This window comes from Rattus norvegicus, chromosome 6, assembly GCF_021556685.1.
Source record: "Rattus norvegicus strain SHRSP/BbbUtx chromosome 6, alternate assembly SHRSP_T2T, whole genome shotgun sequence".
Classification (NCBI taxonomy): domain Eukaryota; kingdom Metazoa; phylum Chordata; class Mammalia; order Rodentia; family Muridae; genus Rattus; species Rattus norvegicus.
In genome coordinates, this window is record NC_141539.1 from 44,812,899 (window position 1) to 44,839,732 (window position 26,834).

Sequence of the window (26,834 nt, forward strand, 5' to 3'; positions counted from 1 at the left end):
TTTTAGTTAAATACGCACAATTTTATTGATTGAAGAGATTAGGACAAAAACATTAAACCAAATACAGGACAAAGCACCAGAGGCCATTAGTCCCCATCATGCAAGTTACCAATCTTTCCTCCCACCCAGGACTTTAAAAACAGGGGAGAGGGAAGATAAAAGGTCCTTCTTGCCACAGCACCATCTTCTGAATGTAAAAACCCTCTCTCTGTATCTTCCATTATCAAAATAGAATCAAGGGTAAATCCATGGCAGCTTTGTCCCCTGATTATCAATGGAGAAGCTGCCCTCCTGGGGACAGGGGCTCCAGTGGAGTAGGCGTGAAGCATCCAAGAGTCTGCACACACATGCCACATACGAGAGTGAAGCACAGATTCAAGTAACATTTACATACTAGAGTCCACGTGTTACCTACCCAAAAACAGGACCATTTCACAAAACATATGCAAGCAGTAAAACCCAAATGACTGAGGTACTGGGAACACAAATATTTATGCCAAAAGAGTTCTGTATCATACAGCAATAAAAAAGCCAGAATACAAAAGGAAAACATTTTGCCACTCGAAATCAAATAAGGCTATCTAGAGAGAGCCAAATAAAAGGTTATTCCAGGGACAGATATACTCAAAACAGGGGAATAAAATTATAAATGTTAAACTACAGCATGTAACATGTCATCCCATTGACCCGTAATTGAAGTACTGGCTTGATACATCACAATGTGACATTTTCCTTAATAAATACAAGGTGCGTATTGGGACAGAGAGCTGTTTGTATGTATATCATCCTGGCTTTTGGCTTATTGCCCATTTACTCCTTCTGTTCAAACCAGAGGGCCTTTCCAAGCCCAAAGGATCATTCTTAGCAAAGAAAAGGAAATAGCTGCCCTGTATTTTATACACATGGGACAACCTGTCTTGTTTTACTAGTTTCCCATAAAGCAAAAACAAAATGTTGAGATCAGCATCATCAAAAAGATCTGACTCCAGGAGGCGCCTGCCCTCTGGGACCCCCTCACCGTATTTGGAGCAGAGAGCAATGTCTACAATGTGAACCCTCTTCCTTCAAAAGAACAAAAACCAGAAAGGAGTTGTATTTTTCTCTTTTCCTTTCTTCATCCCCTGGACTGTGATAATGTATCTGGAAGTTTGACTTCATATAGTTTCTTGCTACAAAAACAAGCTGATACAAAACAGAAATGTCTGTGAAGGAATAGACTTCCCTTCCCCCTTCAGGGAGCAAAGCATTAACATGTCACTTCCTAACCAGAATAGGAAATTGTTTATTTAGAAGAAATGAATTGGAAAGTGTGGATGAGAGACGACAACTGGAACTTTTGTTTTCTTTTAGTTTAGCACCCAGGTTTCAGGTCAGTCTGTGTGCACCGAATTATTATTATTTTTTAGGTGAATCCTATTAATTATTACATAGGTGGTTGGCCTGTTCGAAAAAAAAAAATCTTTGATCAATTGTCCCTTCCCTGAATCGTAACAAGAAGTTAAATGCTAACAGTGCAATGCCAAGGTATGTGTTTGAGGCAGAAGAGTTTCGATTCTATCGAGATCTGCAACTATTTCTGAACAAAATGAAAAGTGGGGTAGACCAGATAGCCCTACTGGTAAGGGGGACTCTCAGGCTACCCAAGGGAAGAGAAGCTTAGGGGAAGGGCTCCCGTCCATCTGAACCCAACCCCCATCCCACACATCTTGTTCCCATGCTACATGTTCCATCATTTCCTAGAACATATTCCTTCTCTGAACCAAGAAATGTGTAAATATGATGGGTCCGTCTTGCTTCTCAGCCAGGCCACCTGTGTCCCAGAACTCCTTTCTGGAGCTCTCTCTCGCTCCTGGTACCTGCTATGTGTCCCTGGGCCTTAAGCTCAGTTAAAGAAAGGGTCCAAGTTCTCCTCCATGTTGACGTCTGGCACCAGCTGGTCACATGCCTCTTTAGCACCAAATCCCGAATTTGAGACACTAAAATCTGTAGAAAACCAAGGATGGTCCAGAATTTCCTGTGAGGTCAGCCGCTCTGAGGGCTCCCGTCGCAGGATGCTTCGGATGAGGCACTTGGCCTTGGGAGACAGAGTTTCTGGAATGTTGAATTGGCCCCTGCGGATCTTACTGAAGAGGGAACTAGGCTCAATGTCATGGAAAGGGTAACGCCCCACCAACATGGTGTACAGCATTACCCCCAGGCTCCACACGTCCGCTGCCTTGCCCGAATAACTGCCGTTGGTGTTCAAGATCTCTGGGCTGACATATGCTGGGCAGCCATGCTTGTCAGAGAGGGAGTCGTCATCACCCCGGAGAATGTAAGCGTCTTCCAAACTCTCCAGCTTGACACGAGTCCTGTAAGAAAGAGACAAAGACAGAAGCTCCTAAGGATCAGGGAGACACATCCATCCCATCAGTATATCAGGGCTGCTGATGTGTGTTCATCCATCCATCCATCCATCCATCCATCCATGTAAAAAGTTGGATGTCACTGATAATGTAGAATACTAAATCTGGAGACTTGGGTAAATTTCTTGAAGCCTTTTAGCTAGGAGGTGGATAAGAATGCCTAACTTTGCCTTCTGGTTCTTTAGCTGTGCCCACCGCTTTTCTTTAGGACACAGGCAGAGTCAGGGAAAATTTCGGTTCAAGTAGTCTCCACAACCTACTCATCTAAGCCTAGCATACGAATATCAAATTGATCTTCATTTCCAGATATTCACCTGCCCTTTCCTGCCTGTCACACTCCCAAAGCCGGGGGTCTTTGACCTGGCACCTCTCTCTAATTACAGATGCATGGTTCACATGTGACTGTGTACCTGGGTAGATGGGTGTGACAATAGCAGTATTACCCTAAGCGTCCTTTCAAACAATTTATCCCACCCCACCTCCCCCAATCCACCAGCTTTTCAAGAACCCAGCAACTTATCCATACAAACATGCAAGCCCTAGATGTGCTGGGAAAGCTGGAGAAATGCATGTGAAATTCTGAGGCCTCAACACCCAGCTTACGCCATTAGCATGACATGCCCCCATGGCATCATCGTTGAGTGTGAAATAAAGATATATACTGTGAAAATAAAAAGTCTGGAAAATAAGATGACTTCTTTAATCAATCAGATTAGTGCAAAACAAACTGGTGCCAGGCATGGGGGTACACACCTGCAATCACAGCACTTGGAAGGCAGAGGCAAAGAAGATCAGGAGTTCAAGGTCAACCTGAACTACACAGCAAGTTGGAAGCCAGCCTGGGCTTCATGAGACTGGTAAACATACTGCTTCCCTGTGTTTTAAATGAAAATCCTTCTCTCTTCTCTCAGAGCGGAGCACCATCCTTTGAGTGGGCGGTTTTCACAACATTCCTAGAGTCCTGCTAAGATGGGAGCTAAGGACAGTTGGAGCTGGAGTTGGACCTCTGAGGCACTTAAAAGACCTGCAAATTCACATTACTTCTTCACATCTACAAGTACACACAACCAGGCATTCGTCCTGCTTGAGTACACAAGCTGTCGAGTTCAAAATAGTGTTTGGGCAAACTACAACAGGGCCACCTTGGTCATCACTTACAGCATGTAGCCCAAGACCATCTTCCTCTTATCTTCTCTCTTTCCTTCCTCCCTCTACCTGCAGATCTGTCTCTCAAGGTGGTCTGAAAAGTCCTTGATAGCAACTAGTTAAGCAGAGCTGCTGGGAGCTCTGTAGTAGAGTTGACAAAAGATGCGTTTCTTCTAGGATCTCCTATGAACATGTTTCAAAAATCAAGCACTGATTGCTTTCCTAGATAGTGTGGTCTTCAGGGGTGTAGACTCCCAGACAGACTTATCTCTCACTAGCTGTGTAGCTTCAGCTAAGTCTCTCAACCTCCCTGTAAAGTGGAGTACTAGAGAAGGCAGTGTGTGTGTGTGTGTGTGTGTGTGTGTGTGTGTGTGTGTGTGTGTGTGTGGTTTATTTGGGGAGGACTGCTTTTATTTTAATATGGTAAATTTTACCTTAAAAGATTAACCATCGTAACCATTTTTGAGCATCCATTTGGTTCACCCTCATGATATCCACTAATCATCATGCATCCACCCACACCAGGCTGTTTCTGTGCCAGATCTAACATTCCATAATACACAGCAACATGTAACTTCCTCTGCCATTCGCTGAGCCATCTTCTACAACAACCCTACCCCATGCCTGTTTTCGAACGCTCCTGTAACTAATGGTCTACAAAACTAAGAAGGCTCTAGCTGTGTTAATCTGGAATTGAACTGATTAAAAACAAATCTTTCTTTCTCCAGCTTATTTCTCCTAATAGGAGGTGGCAGGTGGCAGTGACCCACCCACCGGCCTCACCAGATGTTCCAAAATGCCCAGAGAGGAGACTATGAACCCAGGGGGAGAGAGAGAAGGAGGGAGGGAGTGGGGAGGGAGGGAGAGAATCCTGAGTCACAGATACAAGAGCTCATCTCGACAGTTACTTCCACCTCTGGCTTCCTTAACTTGGCAGTAGCTGCCATAGCTATGAACTGTAACTTGGGAAGTAATTCCTACCAATGTGTGTGTGAAAGGCTACCAATTCAGGGGGGGGGGGGAGTTTAAACCTTGGAGACAGAGGATTCAGGTTGGGGGAGGATTCTCATTACAAACCCCTCTAGGAGTGTCCTGGGTCATCCACATGGAGGCCAGTGTTTTTGTTGTGTCTGCTGACTGATCCCATGTGTGTCCCTACCCTCCAAGCATAATCTGTGTTGCAGACTCTTCTGATTGCTTCAAAGGCAATGTCTTGCTCAGTCCCTCTGGGGACCTCTGCCCATAATGTCCCCTGCTTAGACCATTCTTCTGCTGATGTACAGCTCATTATGCATACGTGTCTGCTTAAATGATTGACATGAAGTGGGTTTCACCAGTGTGCCCTACAGAAATCTGCTGTGCGGCTCCCATCAGCCATGGGGATGCTGCTCACTTCAATCCACATGGTTTGGCCTTCAGAACTCCTATATCGCTGGGTGACCACTGGGTGATCATTTTGAATAATCCCCGGCCTCCTTACCTCCAGGAGCTTGTGGAAGCAAAACAGAGTCACTTTGGATACAGAGGGAAAAGACCTGCTATCTGTTGCTGTGGTGGCTTACATGCCTGGGCCCAGTGCTGGCACCAATTGGCTTATACAGAGGTGTGGACTATGGGGTTTTCAGCTCTGCTGTAAAGAAACAGTAGCCCCATTCTCCTACCTCAGGAGAATTATGTAGGAATCAGGACAGGTCCATAAACCAGGCATGTGATAGGGGAAGGGGAGATGAACAGGATTCCAAGGAACGAATTCCTCTGTCCACCTCCTCAGGAGGCAGCCTCTCAACTCCACACACTTTATGTTAAGCTAAATCTTTACATTTGTAGTCTGGTCCCTGCTTATCTCTTGCACATTATAACTGTACATTCTGATATTTTTTTATTCCTACCCCCACATTCAAATTTCCTGACCCCTCATCATGGAGACTTGTGTGTGTGGCCCCATAATTAGGACTTTAGCCTGTGGCCAGGACCACCACCTTTAACACTCCCCCACGTGATGTTGCCCCCCTCTATCCCCCACTGCAAGACAAAAACTCAGAAACTATGCAACAGAATAAAATTACTACAACCACTTGCCTGATGCTGAACCTAGACTGCTCCTGGCCAATCTATAGGGAACTTTAGCCTCCTACCCTTCAGCAGCCATTCTCACCCTGTGTGTCACATCCCTGTTGACAAACCTTTGTGTACCCCAAGTATTTACTTTACAATTCATAACAGTAGCAAAGTTATAGTTATGAAGTAGCAGTGAAGATAATTTTATCATTGGGGGGTCACCACAACATGAGGAGCTGCCTTAAAGAGCTGTAGCATTAGGAAGGTTGAGAACCACTGTTTTAGGATTGCGTTAGGCAAGGTCTGAGGGTGCAGTGGGGTGCCGCTGGATCTCTCTGGCTCATCACGTGCTGGAGCCAGTGAGCTGTCCTAGGAACCAGGGCAACCCAGATAACAAAGCACATATCAAAGTCAGCTTCAAGGTCAAGTTCATTCTTTAAAAATTACTAAGTGCGAATGTCAAATGTCATGTACATGCCTAACGCAAGCCATGTGTTTATGTGTCTGTTTTCTTTACATTATGACACAAGGAGGGTATATGGTTTGTGTGTGTGTGTGTGTGTGTGTGTGTGTGTGTGTGTGTGTGTGTGTGTACCAGGAGCCCTAGCCCCAGAGGCCAAGTCAGTCATAGCGGGGCTGGGTGCTCATTCTTCCCATTGAGCCAACTCAGCCACTGATACTCAGAAGGCTTCATCCAGGTAGGCACAGTCAAGCTTTTACTACCTTCCACAGCATCAGCATCCAAGGCAGGGCAGAGGAGAGGGGAAGAGCAGCCTGGAGACAGGATGGAAAAGAAATGCATCCCCAGAGGCTCTCCCTGACCTTGCTCCTCCCCGGAACATCCTAGGCTTGTTTATATCACTTCTAACAAGGGTCGAGGCAAGTGGTCTGGATTCTATCTTTAAACACTGATCTTCCGGGATGTTCTCCATGTGCTGGAGCAGAGGGAAGTGAGGCAGGAGGCTTGGGCTTCAGCCCCAGTGCCTGAGGTCCTGTTGTGCAACCACAGGAGCTACTCAGGGCTTCCAAGTCTGATGACCCTCTATCTCCTCTCGGGGAATGGAGCTGTCTCTGCTTCTTTTCCCAGGACTGAGCACAGGGAAGGGACTTTGCAGACAAGAGATCAGTGTAGATATGAATGAACAGGCTTCTCCTGAAGTCTCTTAAACAGTCTGGGGGATGATGAATTTCCCTGGCAAAGAAGTTGATTTCCATAAAAACCAACAAGAGCATCTGTGGACCTGGTGATTCAAATAGCCCACTAATCATTCAGGCATTTAGAAGACGTTCAGGAGCATTTACTTCCATAGAGCTCCCAAACTAGGCACCAGGGATATGCTCATGACACATAAGGCCACAACCATCCTCTTTGTTTTGCTGAGCATTAAATAAAGGAACTCAAGACGGGATATCCCAGAGAGCCCAGTGTAGCAGAATTGCCTATAGGATGGTGGTAACTATACAGACCTGAATGTAAAACAGACTCCGGCTCTCAACTCCAGAGCTGAGTGTTGCAGACAGAGGAGAATGTGTGAATGCAAGCCTGGGCAGGTGGAATCAGAGGTGATGCTCTGGCCCCTCTCTCCACTGGGACCGCCATACTTGTTCACGCTTGCTTGAGATGCTCATGCTTTTAGTTACGCGCTCAGCTCAGCCCTGCCTCTCAGACACTCAGGATGTCCATTATCGGGGTGGAGGAGATAGGGATGATTTATGAAGAAGACATATTTATGAAAGTGACATGCTGGGCAGGAGGAGAAGACAAGGACAATGGGGACTGAATAACTATAAATTCCAAGGTAGGCAGAAGCCTAGGACAGACAGCACTAGACCAGGGAAGCTAGATCTCCCTGGGCCCTCTTCTGTCTGTCTCTTGCATAAGAAGGTAACAAGCTGCCTTGCTTTAGACCTCACAGATTAACAAGGCTCACAAGAGGACAGCCTGTGTACTCAGGGGTTAGCAGCCTAGTGACAGCCCTGTATCATCATAGCCCAGAGCTGAGTGGGGGGAGCCAGGACTAGCAGAACTCGATTCCTCTCCTGGCACCTGTGGGAGCAAGAGTTCCCTCCCTCAAAAACAAGGTCCCAAAGACCCTCCAACTACCAAGTCTAGTTTGCAATGTAACCCAAGGCTCTTTCAATTGTTTCTCTCCCGTGAAACATGATCAAATAACTAATATGAAAAGGGCTTTTCTAGCTTCTATATTCCTAATTATTCTGCAGCTGTCAGGCTGTACTGCTTCCTGTAGGACACCCTCACAATCATAATGCAATGATTTGAAAAGCAGTAGTACCCATACACTGTGGACTGGAATAGTCAGATGCTGGGGTTGAACAGCCTGCCTTTTTGTGTCTCCTAACAAAAACGAAAGGCAGGGATTAGGCTATGCATGTCAAATAAGGAAACAGAGGCTCGGAGAATTAAATACCCTGAGGCACACCCAGCTGACTGAAAAGAGCTGACTCTGAATGCATGTCATGAAGATTCTACTGTCACTGTCTCCTCCAAGTACATCTTGGTACCATGATCAAAAAACAGAGGTGTTGAAGAAGTTTGCAAAGACGTAGTGTTAAGTAGATGGAGGCACGGCTCAGTTCCAGATTTACTCGGTACCTGACTTATTGACATATGAACCCATCTATGAGTTAACTAAATGTCATGTATAGTTATGGTGTGGACAGAGGTGTAGAGATGGAATGATCCACATACTTACTAAATGAAAACGGTTAAGAGACCAAAAGCCGAGGAGACTTGCTACCTGGCAAGTAAGAGCAGAGTTGGTATTCAAAAAATATATATATATTTTTATCCTCTAATACAATTCCCTACCTACGACAATGAAAAGAGCCAAAGAAATGAAGAAAGGAGAGAGACAGAACCCAGCCCCCAACAGCAAACCATGTTTTGCTTTTAAACCCTTAAGCCTCACCCTGAGCTCCTGGCAGGAAGAGGAGAGGACAGGGTGGGGCTCAGCCAGGAGTTCAGCAAAGTGGGCCTGACAGGGACGGGAAATCCGGTTGCAGGAGATCATTCAGAGCTGCAGAAGAGGTCAGAGAAGGTTGTCAGCCTCAGGGTCCAGGCAGAGCAAGAGCCAAGAAGGAAAGATCGGCTGCAGCAGGCTGGACTTACTCTGTACCTGCTATTCCTGAAAGTGTACCCTCAGTAATCAGGTCAATTGTACAAGAAAGAGTCCCACGACAGTGAGTCACAGAAGGTGTCGGGGGCTGGGGACAGCATTGTAGGTAACATGGCGCAAACCTGGCCCACACTGCTACATGACATCGCACTACCCAATCCTTCTTTTAATCTTGTTTCGTGTATATGCAGATTTTTCCAGTAACCAACTGTGTGCTCCGGGGCCAGTATCAGTGATTCTCCTGTCTGGAATAGCTCACCAGTGAGTAGTGATGGCAGCTGGCACAGAGTCAAGAAAAACCCTCCATGGTGCAAGACAGATGTCAAAAGGAAGGGGAATGCCAGGGAGGCGAAGCTACAGTATCTTGTACCCACACACAACCTGCAACTGCTTGTTTTGCATATATTGGATGCACAAGACAATTGGAGAGACCCTGGCAGCTGAGAAAGGTGGGGGACCTGTCAAGGCGTAGCTGGGATGAGGAAGCCACCTGAGTAACACACCCATTGCAATGGAGCCTCTGGCATTGTGGGCGCACCTCTGACTCACTGAGGCCACTGGATCCACAGGGGAAGCCATTCCACCTGGAGTGTCATTCTACTGCTTGGAAGATTCCACAGAAACCACAGCTTGCAGCCCTTAGGGCTTCATGACTCTTGTCACCATGGAAACAGACAGGGAAACCCGAGCTAGAACACAAAGCCACACTGATTCCCCATTCACCACTTGCTTCCTGCACTTAGAAGTGTCTCCTGAAGGATGTGTCCTACCCCAGAGCAATCAATTGATTCCCATCTCGGAAAAGCTTCTCCAGTATCAGTGCTTGTGAGCCTGCAGGGTGGTGTTGACATCATACTGCTCAGGCTGGGTCTCTACCTGAAAGTTCCTCTCTAAGCCTAGGCCAGAAGATGCTTCGCCTGGCAGGCAGCCCAAAAACCAGGGATCCCTGCAGATGGCTTAGCACATAACCAAGAAGCTCAGAGAACCAAAAAGTCTGGTCATACTCTTAGCTTTAGTGCTGATGTGTTTCAGATGTAGAGAATATAGCTTCCTGCCTCACTATCCCTGGTTGTTTTGCTTGTACACCTCCCACCATTCAAATATGACTCTAGTAGTTGGTCAGTGGGTTTCAGGTCTAGGACAAGATCAGGGAATATATCCAAGGCCCTAGCCACCTGTCAGTCTCATTACTGTTTCTGTAGATGAGCCCCACTCTCCCCAACAGCTCTCTCCGCACCCTGTCTCCCCAGGTTGCTATTTCTTCCACACTCCTACTGCTGAAATAGGGAATTGCCTAGCCCACCATCTTTCCCATCATGGGCTTTCTTATACTGATGCTTGCCTTTCCAATGTATAGCATCACAGACAGAATAAGTACTTAATAAATATTTGCAATGGCATATGATTTCCGGATCTAAGTCCCTCATCCTCCAGCCCCAGCATTTTATCTAGGATCATTAAAGAATACTTAAGAGCTATGTCTGGAGCCCAGAGAAACTTTAAACAGATTGACCTCTTCCAACGGCTCTAAAAAACCCCACAAGGGCTGAGAAAAGCACATTTGAAAAATGTTTCTATCCACTCCCTTCTACCTCCAAATCAACACAGATAGGGAATTTTTCTTATGATATGTATATTCTTGGGTGTGAGGGACTATTGATACAACCATTACATACTGAAAATGCTAAGTCCCTATCATACAGTGCTGTGAAAAAAATGGAAGCCACCCATGGAGTAACAGGACTGCCTGTGGTTTTGGTTAATTGGGGTACCATTCATAAATGTCAAAATTCCTTGGAAATCTGAGCTTCAGGTAGACACTAGGTGCTGGCTCCACTAAGTGTACATCTGGACAACTAGGCCACAACATTCTTTCTAGGGAGTTAGGTTCAAGAGGCAGAATCTTACACATATGACTAGGAGCATGGTACCTGAAGCTGCCCTTGTGTTTCACAGCATAGACTGTACAGCTACCTTCCCTGACTTCAAAGTTGTCAGAAACCTGGCTAGAAAATAATGGGCCTCAAGTTCTTAAAATGTACAAAGTCTATGGTAAGTGGCTTTAAGTTCATTAATTCAAATGTGGACTGTGTGAGCCAATAAGATGATTCAGTGGTTAAAGGCACTTTCTGTCAAGTCTGATGAACTGAACAAAGAAGAATCTGAAATCGAACAAACAAAGAATCTGCATGGTATAAGGAAAGAACTGACGCCTACAAATTGTCCTCTGACCTCAGCATCTATGTGCCAGAATGCATACATGTGCAGCCTTGCATGCATCTACACACACACACACACACACACACACACACAGTAAATAAACACAAATAAATATGGCAACTAAATAGAAGTAAGTTTATTTAAGCACAGTAGTTAGGATAGAGTCATTCTGGTCCATGTGGATCCTATTAAAACAAGACACCAGCCTCATTGGCATAACAGTCTTCAGCATCTAGAAGGGTCTAGCACATAACTGGTGCTTAGCAAGCATTCCTTGAATAAACAAATGAATGTCCAAGTTTCAGATTTATAAAATTCTATGCCATTAGACAGTGGCTGGAAGCAGGGATGGCAATGATATCTTTAAGATCAGCAAGTGCAAAGGCCGAGTGCTGGGGGCTTCACATAGACCATCTTTAATTAGCTACAGAGAAGACATCATACAGTCATGGTGGTGCATGCCTGTAACTTCAGCACTAAGGAGACAGAGGCACAAAGATCACTGCAGGTTTGAGGCAAGCCAAGGCTGCATAGCAAGCCTGTCAAGAAAGAGGGAAGGGGTAAGGGTTCAAAGTGCACGAGAGAGGGTTCAAATTTTAAGAGCACTTACTATTTTTGCAGACGACCCAAATCAGTTCCTAACACATACTCAGGTAACTCACAACCACCTGTAACTCTAGTTCCAGGGGACGAAATGCCCTCTCCTGGCCTTGATAGATACCCAAACATGTGGCAAAAACACATACACAGATGTACACACACATACACAGATACTGGTACAGACATAGGCACACGTGCGCGCGCACACACACACACACACGCACGCACACACACACACACACACACACACACACACACACAAATAAAAACAAGACTTATGAAAAATGAGAGAGGAAGCTGAGATCATAGGACAAAGTGAAAGAAATAAGCCTCTCTCACCACTGTGGCAACTTCCTACTTTGCTGTGGCCTCAGACTCTGCCATCAGTCAAAGGACAAAGTCTAGCACAGCAGTAGATTCTACCAACACATAGCTGGAAGTCAGGTTGCTTCTAGGGAAAGAGCCCGGGGAAGATTGGCCAATTCTCACTGAGATGAGCAAAGCCCTTCCTAAATGAAATTACAGTCTGCTGAAAACAAAGTCTTAAATAAGCCTTCCTTAGGCATCAATCAATGGACCAAGACAGCAGCAATGGGTTAATTTCTCACTCAATGTGCAACTTTGAAAATAGCTCTCTTTGAAAGGTGTCTCCATGGGGATTCATAAGTTTTCTGGGCTCCCGTTCTAGGCAACGACCTACATTTAAATGATTTCTATTTATCCCTGTCTCTCTCATCCTGTCATTAGAATCCAATCTGAGCTGTTCCTACCCAAAAAAGGAGATTCTCGTTTATTCAACAAATAGCCAGGCCTACCATGAATGAGATGCCACTTCTGTCTCCAGGAAGCTCACCAGTCCAGCAGGAGCAATGGCAGAGCAACAGAGGACAGCTTAGTAACGGGTATTTAGGTCAGCCCATGAAAACAGAGTAGGAAGGGCAGAGGGGATAGTTCAGTCCTTCAAGTGTTTGCTGAGCAAGCTTGAGAATCTGAGTTCTAAAAACCTCACTTTGGGGTGTCCTTATAATTCCAGGGCTGGGAAGGTGGAGATGGGCAGATCCCTGGGATAACCACTAAGTCATCCTAGACTACTTAGCAAACCTCATGTCCCAGGGAAAGACCCTCTCTTAGAAACAAGATGGACAGCTCTTGGCTTCTAGCTTCAGAAAAGCAGCATCCAAAGTTGACCTTTGGCCTCCACAGGCACCTGTATACATGTATGTACACACACACACACACACACACACACACACACACACACACACACACTTCTGGACACTTCACCATCTTAGAGAGCTTTTCAGAGTACATTGGGAAGTCAGCTTGGCATAGGCACAAAGACACGTAATTGGTCTACCTAAATATGAACATTTTCTGGAAGCTTTGTCTCGTCAAAGCCGAAGAGAGAGAGAGAGAGAGAGAGAGAGAGAGAGAGAGAGAGAGAGAGAGAGAGAGAGAGAGAACTTCCCTAAAATAGAGTGCCTATAAGTTGCAGAACTATATATAGATATTAGTGAAAGGAAAGCTGAGCCTGCCCTCTGGGGCTCCGGTGCCTGCTCTGAATCTTTTATTAGATATAGCAACCTCAGTGGAGGTGGAAGCAACTTGAAGATCTAAAGGAAGAGCCAACACAGACAGCAGCACCTCAGAGAGATGGCCTTAACCTCTGCTGTGGGGGAGGGAGAAAGGCTTTCCCTGACAAAGAGGTGCAAGCTGCACTTCTTACACAAAACCCTCCAGCACCCCCTCCCCCAGTCACTGAGTGCCTACAGGAGATCTCAGAGCCCAGTGAGAAGATAGGCTTCCTCATAGCAGCAGAAATGAAAGCAACCACCTTTAGAGATAAAGATCTCTGGACCAGCGCAGTAGCATGTAAGAAGGCAAGTTTCTGAGTTCACATGGGACATTTCTGTGTTAAGAGATGTAAACAGTGATCTGAGGCTGGTGGGGGGGGGGGTGCCTGGCCAGGAGACTTGCCCAGGAGAAGAAGCCAGCAGGACAAAACAGAGCAAAGGTCACTGACAGAACCATGGTCTACCACTTTCCTTAGCAGCCTATTAAAAGGGCAGGGGAAAGCAGGTGTGGAAAAAGCCAAGGTCAACATTAATCTGCCTTCTATAAGGAGAGTTTCTAGTCCGTTTTACAGTGCAGGCTGTCTGGGCGTGCAGGTTAGGCGTTCTGTCAAAGTGAAATGTCTTAGTGAGTCCAACAGCAGGGGCTGGGACCTAGACAATCACTCTGGCTCACTTCTAAACTCAGGTCTTGGTTTGAGGTACAGTGAAAATTTATAGGGTCTTTAGCAATATGATCAAGCAGGTCTCACAATACACCACAGGGAAAGAAAGGCCAGGGGGTATGGGAGAGCCCCTGTGGTAATATGAATATCAGATCTAGAGGAGGTCCTGCAGGGTTCTGCAGGATTGAGGGTGCAAAAGGGTTCAATGAAGACTTCGTATTCATTTCTTCAAAATGAGGTTCAGGGGTGGTAGGTCGTCACAGTGGACACAGAAAAGGAGGTCTGCCCTGAAGAACTCTGCTCCCTCCCCAGCCTGGGTGGAATCAAGCTTACACTAGAGGGAACTATTGTGACTGCTAAAGAGAGTGACTTCATCATTCATGAACCCACTAAGGATTCTGGAATATTCATGCATAAAGGTAACTGCTTTTCTTCTCAGTTCCCCCCACCCCAGTGTCTTCAAGCACTGTTTCTGCATGCAGGTCACACTGTCACCTCACTGAATGCTAATCACCTTCCAGGGAAGCAATGACGGTGTCAGTCTTGAGGAGGCTACAGTTTACAAACATATAGAGGGACTGGAGATGAGGACCTGAATCCAGAACCGAAATCAAAGCCAAAGGGAATCAGATGAACAAGCCAGGCCATCAATGATCCCAATACCACAGTAGTAGGTATACTGGCCTTGAGTCTGCACATGACCTTGGGTGCCATCTAAATGGCATAGTGTATAAAGCATGGAAAGCCCCACTAAGAATCGTCATAGATTGCCCTGGGTTCAGTCAATAGTACACAAGTGGGGCTCAACCAATTCTGCCTTTACCTTCTACTACTCTGTAGGTCAGGAGAGAGAAGTTACAGTCAGGTGTGGAGCCCATGCCTGAATACTTGAGTGTCGGAAGCAGGAGGATCCTGAATTCCAAAGTAGTATGGCTATATTGCAAAACTGTTTCAAAGGGAGAACGGGTGAGAGGGGGGCGGGGGGACTGGTGTTTGAATAAGTAAATGAGGCATAAACCAGTAAATGAGGACTGCCAAGGTAATCCTTGGTAGTTGGTTGTTTCAAAGTTTTGTCCATAGGACCAAGAAAGGGTTAGAAATCAGACATAGGCTATCTCCTGGTCATGCTCTAGTGTTTTGCCACACAACAATATCTACATTCCTTTGGCTCACTTCAGAAATGTTTATCTGCCATGGGTCTGACCTTGGGATATGCCACCCTGATATTCACTGATGCCTGATTAGGTCTCTAAAGTAACCTTTAATTATGCAGAGCCCGTGACATATGGCTGCAGCTTTTAGAGGGCTCTGGCAGAGGAATGGAGTCCTTGATAGCTGAGTTGACTACCTAGAGAAGCTCATCCACCTTCTGCACTTTCTAGGTGTTCACTCTGAGACCTCAACACTCCTGCTTTCAGAACCATTGGCTACAAAATGTACATGGGCTGGGATGTAGCTCAGTGGTGGAATGCCGGGCCTATAATGCACAAAGAGGATTTGCTCTGCTGCAACACACACACACACACACACACACACACACACACACACACATGCACACACACATATGTACACACACATATGTGCACACATACACATATATATACACACACACATATGGACCTTTCCATCTTTACAAAGAATTAAGTAGGCTGACCTATGACTGTATTGTAGGAGGTCAGTAAACAATGCCTCTTACTTTTGTAGCTGGACAAATGGTAAAGGAAATGTCTTTGGCTACTCCATATCCATCTTCCAAATGAGAACATTCAAAGCAGAAAAGATATGCATGTGAACACTGAAAATGGGTGATGAGCATTCATGGGAAAGCCATGACAGCATGGTGGACAGACGGCAGCACCCCAAGGTCATAACAATTATTAAAGACAAGAGCATAAGGACCATGCCCCTGTGTCTAAGTTCCAAGGGCTGGAGCATCAGAGCTGGAGGAGGAAAAGGTACACACTGCCCACATATTTAGGGGAGTCTGCTTCTTCACTTCACTTTTAAAAATAATGAAGCCATCTAACCAAAGACCAGGACATTAGCTGCCAGAGTTGCTAGTGTCCACCAACCCCACCCACATGGATAAAAATATGCAAAAGAAGCAGCCTTTGTAGGCACAGGAAGCCCAGAAGCTCTCTGCATGCTGCATACACAGCTGGATTACGAATGCCCATGAAATTATTCCATTTGGCTTAAGTAACAACAGGCCCTTTTCCTTTGCTAAGCCCCAAGTGCTTGCCAGACATTAAGTCTCCAATTAGTTTAAACCGTGGAGGAAAGAAATACGGATACAGATGGAGAGAGAGAGAGAGAGAGAGAGAGAGAGAGAGAGAGAAAGAGAGAGAGAGAGAGAGAGAGAGAGAGAGAGAGAGAACAAAAAAGTACAATTCACTAGCTCCAGCTCATGGGGGAGGGGACAATGGATTTCTGTAAACAATAGTGTGAAAATATCACAGCCCACTGAACTGGATGTCAAAGGAAATAGAAACCAGAAAGGTCTGCTCCCCAAGGTCTGTCTGATTTACAGAAAGTACCGAAGAAATGTCAGTGAGGTGAGGGGTTGAAGGAAGTGGACCAGACTGCCTTGAGACGTTCCCGCCCTCTTTTCCAGTCCAGAATGACCAAGGTCAAGACTTGAGGCTCGCTTCACAGACTCAGGTGTGTGGAGTCTCTCAAATAATTCCTGGGACACTACTGTGGGGCTTTTGATTTGTGGGTCATCCCCACAGGCCACAAGGAACAGGTGAGTGAAAACAGCTAAAGATGTTGCCTGTGTCCCCCTAAGAAACTACATTCTTAAAAGGAAGTTTTATAAGGAAGAGAAAGCTGGGCTCGGGCCAGGTTGGCTAAATGGAACCCGATGAGTTAACGGTGTACCCATGAATGAAGCCCAGATACTCGTGTCTTGACCAGATGTTTCTTGAGATAACCAGGCATCCTTGGTGCCTGAACTCCCACCATCAGTTCCCCGCCTGGCAAGCCAGCCCTTCCCAGACTACCATGCTTCTCTCTCTTTCAAACCTTTCTGGGTTACACAAGATCTAGTGAGAACAGGCAATTCCCACCACACCACATCACACAGGACCCAAGACACACAGGACTCACCTCTGACTGTTTGATAGGTCCAAGGTCTATCTACTTCTGATGTTCACTTGCAAGCCTGTGGTTTACACCTACTACGTGCACAGGAAACAGCTATTAAGGGAGTGAAAGGGCTATAAACAATCCCCCCTAGGTAGTCAGTGCTCTGACAGCATGAAGCCTTCATAAACCTGTCTTTGTTGACTTAGAAACTGCCACACTAGTTTGCAGCCTCCTTCAGAATTCTTCATACAAACCACACACATTCAGCAGGTGACAGACTATCCTATCCCCCTGGCCTTTGAATGTTTCATGACAGGAGCAATGATTTCTTGTTTGCCAAGGGGATTGGGACACCACAAGACTCTCTCTTTGTTCTGCTTGCCCTAACTCTCACCTGGACAACAGGCATTGGAACAAGCTCCCTACAGATGCAGATGCAGACATCACACACACACACACACACACACACACACACACTCACACCTGCATGGGCTGAGCTCCACTTACCTCTCTTCATCCTTGAAGATAAATTTCCGCAGCTTGAGGTCACGCAGCACCAGCCCCCCATCATGGCAGTGGGCCACCGCCGAGGCAATCTGGTAGAACAGTCGGGCTGCCTCCTCCTCCCTCAGCTTCTTGCAAGTGCGGACAAAGGAATGCATGTCTCCATAGCTCCGCTCGAAGAACACATAGGCTTTGGTCTCTCCCAGGAGGATTTCTGTGATTTGGTTGATGTTGCTATGGGCAGACAGGCAGAAGCAGGGGGCCAGGGACTCCTGGTAGCAGCTGATCTCAAACACCTAGAACAAAACCGACAAGACCTCCAATCAGAGGTGCCTCCTAGGACCCAAATGCAGAATGCTGAATCCCCCCTACGGACTCCTGCTTTAATGTGGCATAAAGAATATGAAACTTAGACCCCCCATATACCAGTTCTGTCTGTTACCAGCTGTGTAGTATAGTCCAGGGGGGGAAAAAAAACAAGCTAACAAACAAATAACAACATGTCTTGACTCCTCTAAACCTTCAAATCTTAAATGGTCTAACATAGATAAGTGAAACTTGATTCAATGTTTGGGGGAGTCTAGGGAGTCTAGAAAAAATAGTAAAATGTTAAGTTTTAGTATTCAGTGTGTGTGTGTGTGTGTGTGTGTGTGTGTGTGTGTGTGTCTGTCTGTCTGTCTGTCTGTCTGTCTGTCTGTATATATGTATGTTGGTATCTCTGTGTCTGTGTAGAGGCCAGAGGTCCACCTCGGTATGGCTCTTCAGGAAACTATCCACCTTGTGTTTTGAGACAGGGCTTCTTGTTGGTCTTGAACCTACCAATTTGGTGAAGCTGGCTGATCAGGGAGCCCTGGCATCCTCCTGTCCTTGTCTTGCCAGAGCTGATATCAGGAGCATCACACACAGCTTTTTAAATGTGGATACGGGTTATCCAAATCAGATCTTCATGCTTGTGGGGCAAGCATTTTACTGTCTGAGCTATTACCTAAGCCTAAATATTATCATTCTTCCCTATAGTTTCTCCAGTTATATATTTATAGAAAAAAGAAATGGATACAGAAAAATACAGAAAAAAAACTAAGTGACTCGAGGAAAAAGACAAACATCTCTTTTCTTATCAAAAATACCCAGAAAATGTGCAACATGAATGAACAATTAATTCAGTATCCTCCACAGTTCTCTATGTGTGGTAAATTCATTTTACAGACGTGCAAACTGAGGCACAGAAAACAAATTGAACTCTTGCCCCCAGTGGCAGCTTCAGGATTTGCAAAGGGGCCTTCTCCATAGAAAGCCAGGCAGGCTTCCCTTTTCCCTCCACAGATATCTAACTCAATGAATCCATTATGCAACGATTTTCTATGAATCAGAGCTAGCCTGTGAAATGCCACCTCACTGTTGCTTAGAAAGAAAAAAGTGCCACCCATACCTCTGAAGAGACTTAAGAAACGAACGCAACAGAAAGATATTAAGGAAGGGGAGCTTCTCATTCACTCAAAGCCTAGAGTTACTCAGCTCTGCCAGCACCTAGGGTTGGAATGGGGTTTCCCTTGCTCAGAAGAAGAATGTGCAAGGGGGAGCTATTTGGAAGCGGTACAGGTGAATGGGGGGGATTCAAGCAAGCCTCATAAAAACCTTCTATCCATCTTCTGTGTAGCAGTGAGCTCCTGACGCTAGGTCCTAATGAGACCCTCATCATCAGTATAGAGTGTGGTAGGAGAGGAGGAAAAAATCCTGCCTGGGGGATGTCCATCACTCCAGCTGGGTCACCTCACCATTCATCGGAATAGGATGGGTAAAGTGCACAAAGAACCTCCCTCTTTGCATAATAAACACCGGGACCTAGACACCACAACCTTTTGTGGGTCCTGATCCCAGCCAGGAACCTCTCTTTCAATTCTCTTTGCTAACAAGGCCCAGTCTGAAATGCCCGTGTTACCCTGGAATCCTTCTGTCGCCCATTCAAGGAACACAGACTGCAATATAAAATTCCAAGGGTTAAGTAACTAAGCATAAAAAAAAAAAAAAAAACCTGTGAGTCAAACAGGGACAATAAGCACCTCACGGAGGCTGGTGCTAACTGGGGCTGAGGAAGCAAAGTCAACAGTAAGGCTGTGAATGAGCCATAATGAGGTATCTCAGGAAAGTGGCACAGCTGTTACCACTACACCCTCGAATTTAAGAATGAATGCTTCAGCCTCCCCGGAGACCACAAATCACACCCTGATACTGTCAAATGATGACCTCAGAGCAGTGACCTCAGTGGCCCGCTCAATTAGGAATCTGAAATGCTTGAGTCAACCTTAGCATCCAGGCTGCAGGCCACAGAACGGGGGAAGCCTCAGCAATTTCATCAAGGAACACACACACACACACACACACACACACACACACACACACACACAGAGACAGACACACACCGTAGTGGCTAATGTCAACAAGCTGCATTACGTAACAAGCATGATTTGTTCTGAAGCATCAGGCTGTGGGTTCTGTCGCCAGGGCCTACCGTTCTGATTATTTATAATACACTTCCTGTTTCCAGTTGCCTTTCAAAAAATAAAATCAAACAACCTTTGGCTCAGCGTGGCTAGCCTGCTCTCCCACAGCACAGCTTGAAAAGCTGAATGAGCAGAAGATTAAATGAAAGTAGCAAGCAAATTCATGGCAGCTTCCCAAAGCGGCCATACCCTTTGTAGGAGAACGCAAAATGGTGGACAGAAAAATGAACAAACTAAAAGACGTGCTTACATTTTCCTAAACAGAAAGGAGCCAAACTTTTATTAGTGGCTATAACAGGCATTTATAGGCTTGGACTGGTATTTAAACCATCACCCTCAAGTGCAAAAATCAAGCCCTGAGCCTGGGTGCCAGCTCCTTTTAAATGTTTAATTGGGAGCCTTGGTTATATAATGTGACAGTTCAGATAAGGCCCTAAGATCAGGCCACATTCATCTTGTCTGAAAAGAAAAAAGAAAAAGTGCCCATTCTGCCAAGATAGTAATTACGTCATTCTGCACAGTAGCTACAAGAATTTTTTGTGAAAACAGCTAAAGACCCCCTAAAGATCCTTCCCTACTTTGGCTAACTGAAGTAGGCACGTGGCGTCAATCATCGGGCTGGGGAATTTTGCTCCTGCCCCTGGAAGCTCTTCCCTGCACTCCTCCCCCACCACAGAGTGTCCTACAGAATACTCTTAATGCATCCTACACAATAAACACCAACTTTCTGTTCTATCTCCTTTTGTACTTTGGACTGCATGAACAAGAAGCTAGGAAACAGGAACCCCAAAGGCATCAAAAGGAAGTGGATTCAGTGTGGAGGGCTCTGAGTGCTGTAGCAAGCTAAAGAGCCCACAGTGTGTATATTGGGGCCGTTCACAGCATCGCCCTCCTAAAACTCTCCTGGAGAGTGTTGCACACAGCCATGCTTGTGGAAGTCACCCACGTCACCTCGGGGAAGAAGGCAAGGGAACAGAAGCTGTGCAGTCATAAAGGGATGACCTCTGTCAAACAGAACAATGATACCGCACTTAAATCCACTTGCAGCTACACTGTAATTGGTGAGGAGCTGATTCAATCTTTGAAATAACTAAACCAACAGATTAAGTACAGTTTGGGGCCAGAGAGCAAGTCTGCAAATGACACTATAAGGTCAGCCTAGAGTGAAATATGTCTTGAAGGATCAGCAAAGAGAACGAACAGAGGCCAGAGACAAGCCTAGTTTTAAACAAAGAAGGAATAACAAGATCCGCCTGCAGAATTTGGCCACGGACAGTTTTGATGTAAAGTCATCTGTCGCCTTTAGGGGGAAAATATATTAAAATGCTCTACTGAAGTTGAGCAAAAGGAGGGGGATGCTCACTGCCGATGATGGTGCATATTTCATAGGAGAATGACAGCTCAGTAGAATTCATTCATTTCAAAGGATGACTGTCCTATTGTGCAGTGTGCAGGGCTCCAATCAGGCTCCGAGTTGCCTACAAAATTTAAGGCTTTTGCTGGGCACAGTTGTTCTTGACTACGGTAACTTAGAGAAGATGTGAAATCCCCAATACCTAATACATGCAAACAACAATATTTAAAGAGTCTTTGATTTCTTCTAAATTCAGGGATAAATAATTTCAGAATTGCCCGGAGATCTTCACCCACCCGGTTTTTGCAAGGAAGCGCTCCAACCCAGTATGAAATAAGGCGATTTCACAAAGCAGCCAGTGATTAATTGAGAAAAGTGTAATACAGTATTTGCAGCACAGATGTTCACAGTAACCATTTCAAAGACAGTGCGGTCCCACTTCCGCCTCAACAAATAAATAAACAAACAAACAAACAAAACCAGAAGAACCTAAATTTAAGTGGTAATGTATTCTTGATCTACATCTAATTCTGGTAAGTCCTGTCCTCCACTGCAGTAGGAAACTGACTGGAGTCAAATATTTTGTTACTATCCTTCCTCTGTCCTCTTGTGGTACTCGGGGAGCGCACACAAAGACACACACACAGACACACAGAGACACAAACCAGTTACTGTTCAGGGTCAAAGACAAAAAGGAAATTGAAGTGTCCTTCTTAGTACTAGCACAGGGGGCTCCAAAGGGCAGGCTCTAAACAGGCAAAGGTGTACTTGTGGGTGCAGGGGGAGCAGTAATGGGGGTGTGCAGTCAGGGAGTCTGAAGACAAGAAGAAACCTAGACAAAAAGACCCAAAGGATTCCTTGTTCACCCAAAGGTGCGCAAGGGGCGAATTTCCACCCCAACCTTCCTTTCCAGTCTCCAGGCAGAAGGAAGCTTTAAAACTCCTTTTCCCTCCGCTAGAGCCTTGGGCTCAGCCGGAGGGGACACTTTTTGTGTCTCTTTTAAAAAGCCACCTTTGGAACAAAGGTTTAACACCTGCAGGCTGCTAAGAACAATGGCTACAAAAGAAACCGAAGGAGCGGCGTCTGAAAACCAACCGGGGATTCCCTAGTCCTTACATGAAGGGGAGGGGGATCGACCTGGGGAGAGAAATGCCCCGGCAAAGGGAATCAGCCCCACGCACCCGAGCTCTACGAGCCTCCCAGGGCACGCATGTCCGTGCCCCGGTTCAGATTCGCCGCCCTCCCTCCCCGGATCTCCCCAAAACGCCCCCGCTGCAGCCCGCCCCATTGTCTGAAACGGTCTGAAAACTTCGCAACTAGTCGAACGTGGACAGACACACAAATAAACCCGTTTAACGAGGCCACGCATAATGATCCCAGCAATCTTTCAGTCCTGGACTTGAGAGCTTTGAGACCTCCCGCACAGGCAAAGTCCCCAGGATATTTTTTTTTTAATTTAAGCAAAAGACAAAACGCAAAAGCAAAGATGGGCTGGTTACCTTGCACACCAGCTCCTCTCCGCTGTGCAGATGCACAGCGCGGAAAACGTGGTCTCCCTCCAGAGGCTCCAACAGTAAGTATTTCCCGATGCAGGAAACGCAATGCGACAAGTTCGGAGTCTCGGGCGGGCTCGGAGAGCCAAGGTTCGGGCTGAAACTCTGGCTGGGCTCAGCGGACCTTATAGACGACAGCTCTTCGAAATCCTGGGTTTTGTTCCGCGATCTCCCATATCTCGCTATTGTGATAGGGGTAGACCTGTGTATGTTCATGAGTGTGGGGATCGCACACGACAAAACAAACAAACCAAAAAGAAAAACCCCACTGGAGAGATGGATGAGCCGCGGGTGCAGGCGCCTCTGTGCCACAGACTTAAAAGGATCAAGAAGGGAGGGGACCCGTCTGGGGCTCCGTAGAGGAGAGTTAAGAACTAGCCCCCAGATGGGCGCCGCAGGGCTGGTCCCCGGCTGCGAGCCCCGCTCCCGGGGGTGCTCGCTCGGCCGACAACTCGGGTCCTTTTGTTACCCAGAAGCCGCCAGCGCAGTGCAGAACCGCACTCTGGAGTCAGTGGGTCTCTGTTCGCCGCGTGGATCTGGACGAGTGAGCGTGCCTCTGGGGTGCGGAGCTGCAGCGCCGGGATCCTGAGCGATCCCCAGCTGAGGATCCGCAGACCGGGCGGAGGAGCCCTGCCTGGAGTTTGTGCAGTCTTCAGGGAGCGTGCGGCGCCGGCTCGCCCTCCACGCGTTAGAAACCAAACAAAAAGAAAAAGGAAATAAGCACGGGTCTACCGGCTCACGCCGCGCGGCAGCCAGAATCCGCGCTGCACCCCCCCTTTTTGGTAGAAAGGGTGGGGGGCGTGGAAGGGGGTGCTAGAGAGGGCAGTTACCTAAGTCTTAACTGTAGATGGCGTCTGAGGCTTTTCCAAAAAATCGCAGAGCTCTCCCTCTCGCTCTCAAAAAAAAAAAAAAAAAAGGGACAGAAAAAAAAGCAAAATAGCAAAGGAGCATTTAACTTGGGGCGGTCAGCAGTGGCAACAAAAGATTGCAAAAGCTGAGTAGGGAGTGCGGAGTAGGGCAGGCACAGGTACCGCGACAAAGCCCAAAGCTGAGCCCGCGCGGTCAGCACTAGCTCTTGCTGTCGCCGCTCACGTCCCAGATCCTCCTCTGATGAAGCAAGAAGTGCGGGCGGTGACCTGGGGGGACCAGCGGCAGGAGATTTCCGGGGGTCCTGCAGGAGCTGGCCGCAGATGCTCCCCGGACTCTGTTAACCCGCGGCGTTCTTTTTCCGCTGCACAGCTGGGTCTTGAGGCTTGGAACAATTTGCAAACCACTCTTGTCTCCCGATGCCTTGCGACCAAATTGCACGGCGGGCTTGTTCTGGAGGAAAAATAAAAATCGACGGCTTGTCTTCTTTTCTTTTCTTTCTTGCCACCCAGAAGTAGGAGAGGACCGTGTATTTAAAAATTAAAGGGGATGGCCACGGTGCCCTAGGCCAATCCCGGCGCTCAGCACGCCCGCATCCCCGGGCGAGGCGGTATTAATAGTTACTTACGTGGCCGGGGATCTCGGAGCGAGCCCGGCTGTGTGTGCGCGTATGTGTGCGCGCGCGCCTAGCTCGCTCGCGCTCAGTCTCCCCATTCAAAGTCACCGACACATTTCCACTGAGCCCCCGCCCTCTTCGCCGGCCCCGCCCCACCCACGCCCCGGCCCCTGTCATTGAGCCGGGAGCCCATCAATCAGCCGCGCCGCTGCCAGTTCGCGCGCGGCTCCCCAGCGCCTGCCCGCGGCCAGGACTGCTGCCGCCACTCCTGCAGCGCCCCCGCCGGAGCCCTGGCCTCGCCCCTGGATGGCTCGGCCAGGCGCGAGGTAAACAGTGCTTTTATATCCTTCCGCAGTCCATGGGCTCTGGGCTTGCCTGGCCTGCTGCTCGCGCTGCAGAGCTAAGGATGCTGGGCTGTGTATCTACCACCATCGCCACGCAACACCGGCAGGCTCAGGTCAACTTTGGGACTTAGATCCTCTTCCATGGGATTTTCTGCAGAAAGCCTCGCAACTTCTGAGTATTGGGCCCTCCTCTGCTGCGATGTTAACCTGAGCAAGAGGCTCCCCTCGGTTTTTAAAGAACGAAGGATTTCTTGCAGCCCACAGTCTCTAGAATTAGTTTTACTCTCTCTCCAGTTGCTTCTCACTTCAACAGAAGTCCATTGTGGGCTTGTAATTAGTGTCACCACCCCTCCCCCACTTCACAGTTATAGGATTGGGGGTACTTTCAGCGTCTTTTGATTTAAGGACAGGGTCTTTTGGGGGGCTCAGGCACACACACCTCTTTGCACTCACACCTCTGCAAGTGATATTGGCTCCCAGGCAAAGAGCCAGGCTTCTCCAGTCCAGTCATCTCAGTATGTGGGCCAGGAACACATTCAATACTAAGTTCAACTGAAGGCTGCACTTTAACCCGGACTTATTCTTAGCTTCCTGGTAAGGTTCCTGACTATTGGTTTGAGCAGACCTGGGGAAAGTTCAGGCCACAGCTTCAGCCTCTTGCCTTTACCTCAGAGAAGCAATGTAGCAGGGAAAACAGAAAGAGAAGGAGAAGCAGCTATGGTCTGGGGCGAGGCTACTGCTTTCTACGAGGGAGGCCACTCTGCAACAGTTTTCCGCACTACCACTTTTGAACGAAAATAGAAAACTATTTATAATTATAGTTAACTGGGACAATAGTTGCTCTAATGATCAGGAGATCCCTGAGGGTTGTTTCAGAATGGTGAATGGACCTTGCTTGTCCAGCTGGCCACCCTAGAGAACAGATTTTAAGAAAAAACTAAGATGGCCCGTGTCTTCTCACAGATCTCACATCCTGCTCCCCACTCATCTGCCTTACACTCAGTCTCCGATCTCTAAACTGTCCCTTAGTAGGATAACAGTTTGAGGATGTCATGATGACCACAGACTAGTGTGCCATCATGTAGTCTCTGCCCAGTTCAAGAACGGCGCTAGATAGTCTCTACAGAGGACCCATGGAGAAATGTTCCCTGTGGCCTCTACTGGGTAACTATCACAAAACTTTCTTGTAAGAAAGCTTGAGAGACCTGTGTTCCAGCGTCAGTATCCAGTTTCAGAAGGAAACTGAGTTGGTAGGATTTTTGTTTTTATTTTCCCCTCCCTAGGTCTCATCTGTGAAATAACAGGCCCCTGCTTACCTCATGTGATCCCTAGAACTGCAATTGCAGTTCTGGGAGATTCATGAAGAAGTATGATAGTGTTTCTCACCCTGTGAGTTGTGATCCCTTTGGGGTGAAGAACCCTTTCACCGGGGTCGCATATCAGACATTTACATTATATTCATAAGAGAAGCAAAATTACAGTTATGAAGTAGTAGTGAAGTAATTTTATGTTTGAGGGTCACTGCAACATGAGGAAGTGTATTCGAGGACAGTAGCATTAGGAAGGTTGAGGACTGCTGGCTTATGACATGCTTATCCCTGGGCGAAGATCTAAGTTTGAGTAGGATTTGATCTTCTCCACCCTAGAGCTCAGTCTAACCCCGGAGGGCTAAGAAACTAAGAAACGCACGCACACACACACACACACACACACACGAGAGAGAGAGAGAGAGAGAGAGAGAGAGAGAGAGAGAGAGAGAGAGAGAGAGAGAGAGAGAGAATGGAGCCTTTACAATATGACGGCCCAAGGAAACATACACTTTTCCAGGACTCTAGGAAACTTTCCTGAAAATGTGATCTCCCCCTCCCCGTCTCTCCTTGACCTTGAATGAATCCAGAGAAAATATTTTTTGAGACCTACTATGTGTCAGACACTGGATATGTAGAAGATATGGCATTTGAAAATTTTCTTTCTTAGTGGACATTGAAATAGTCCTGTGAGTCACAAAATAATACACATAAGAGATATTGCTGGCCATTCAGGCAGAGAAAGAATATGAGAAAGAAAAGGAGTAGGAAGATCTAGCTTTCTAGTAACTTGAAATCTCAGTGTCATCAACTGGGCTGCACTGTCCAAGTAAAGCCATGAAGCAGGCTGCAAGTACCCTGGAAATGGCTGGCCATGATGCAGCTGAACACTGCAGTGT

The 26,834-nt window shown here is 46.9% G+C and overlaps 2 protein-coding genes across 19 annotated transcripts in view; one reads left to right on the forward strand and one right to left on the reverse strand.

The window, feature by feature from the left end:
* Window positions 1-24,371, reverse strand: Trib2 (tribbles pseudokinase 2). 18 transcript variants are annotated; one of them, XM_087553146.1, is made up of 6 exons: window positions 24,297-24,371; window positions 23,632-24,121; window positions 22,748-23,480; window positions 17,397-17,689; window positions 16,911-16,978; window positions 1-2,351 (listed from the first exon to the last, which is right to left on the reverse strand). In XM_087553146.1, the coding sequence occupies exons 3-5, from the start codon at window positions 23,015-23,017 to the stop codon at window positions 16,954-16,956; spliced, it is 588 nt and encodes a 195-aa protein (XP_087409272.1). In that variant the 5' UTR covers window positions 23,018-23,480; window positions 23,632-24,121; window positions 24,297-24,371; the 3' UTR covers window positions 1-2,351; window positions 16,911-16,953.
* LOC148005151 (uncharacterized) overlaps window positions 23,078-26,834 on the forward strand; it is a 23,512-nt gene continuing 19,755 nt past the window's right edge. The window contains exons 1-3 of the mRNA XM_087554986.1: window positions 23,078-23,157; window positions 23,275-23,462; window positions 24,411-24,610. Of these exons, the coding sequence (XP_087411112.1) occupies window positions 23,078-23,157; window positions 23,275-23,462; window positions 24,411-24,610 (468 nt within the window). The remainder of the gene's footprint in view (window positions 23,158-23,274; window positions 23,463-24,410; window positions 24,611-26,834) is intronic.

Coding starts and splice junctions, on each gene's coding strand:
- Trib2 (XM_087553132.1), bottom strand. CDS start 23,017: ATGAACATACACAGGTCTACCCCTATCACAATAGCGAGATATGGGAGA. Junction 17,690..22,747: donor GAGAGGAGCTGGTGTGCAAG/GTAACCAGCCCA, acceptor GTTTTGTTCTAG/GTGTTTGAGATCAGCTGCTA. Junction 2,352..17,396: donor ATCTTCAAGGATGAAGAGAG/GTAAGTGGAGCT, acceptor TCTTTCTTACAG/GACTCGTGTCAAGCTGGAGA.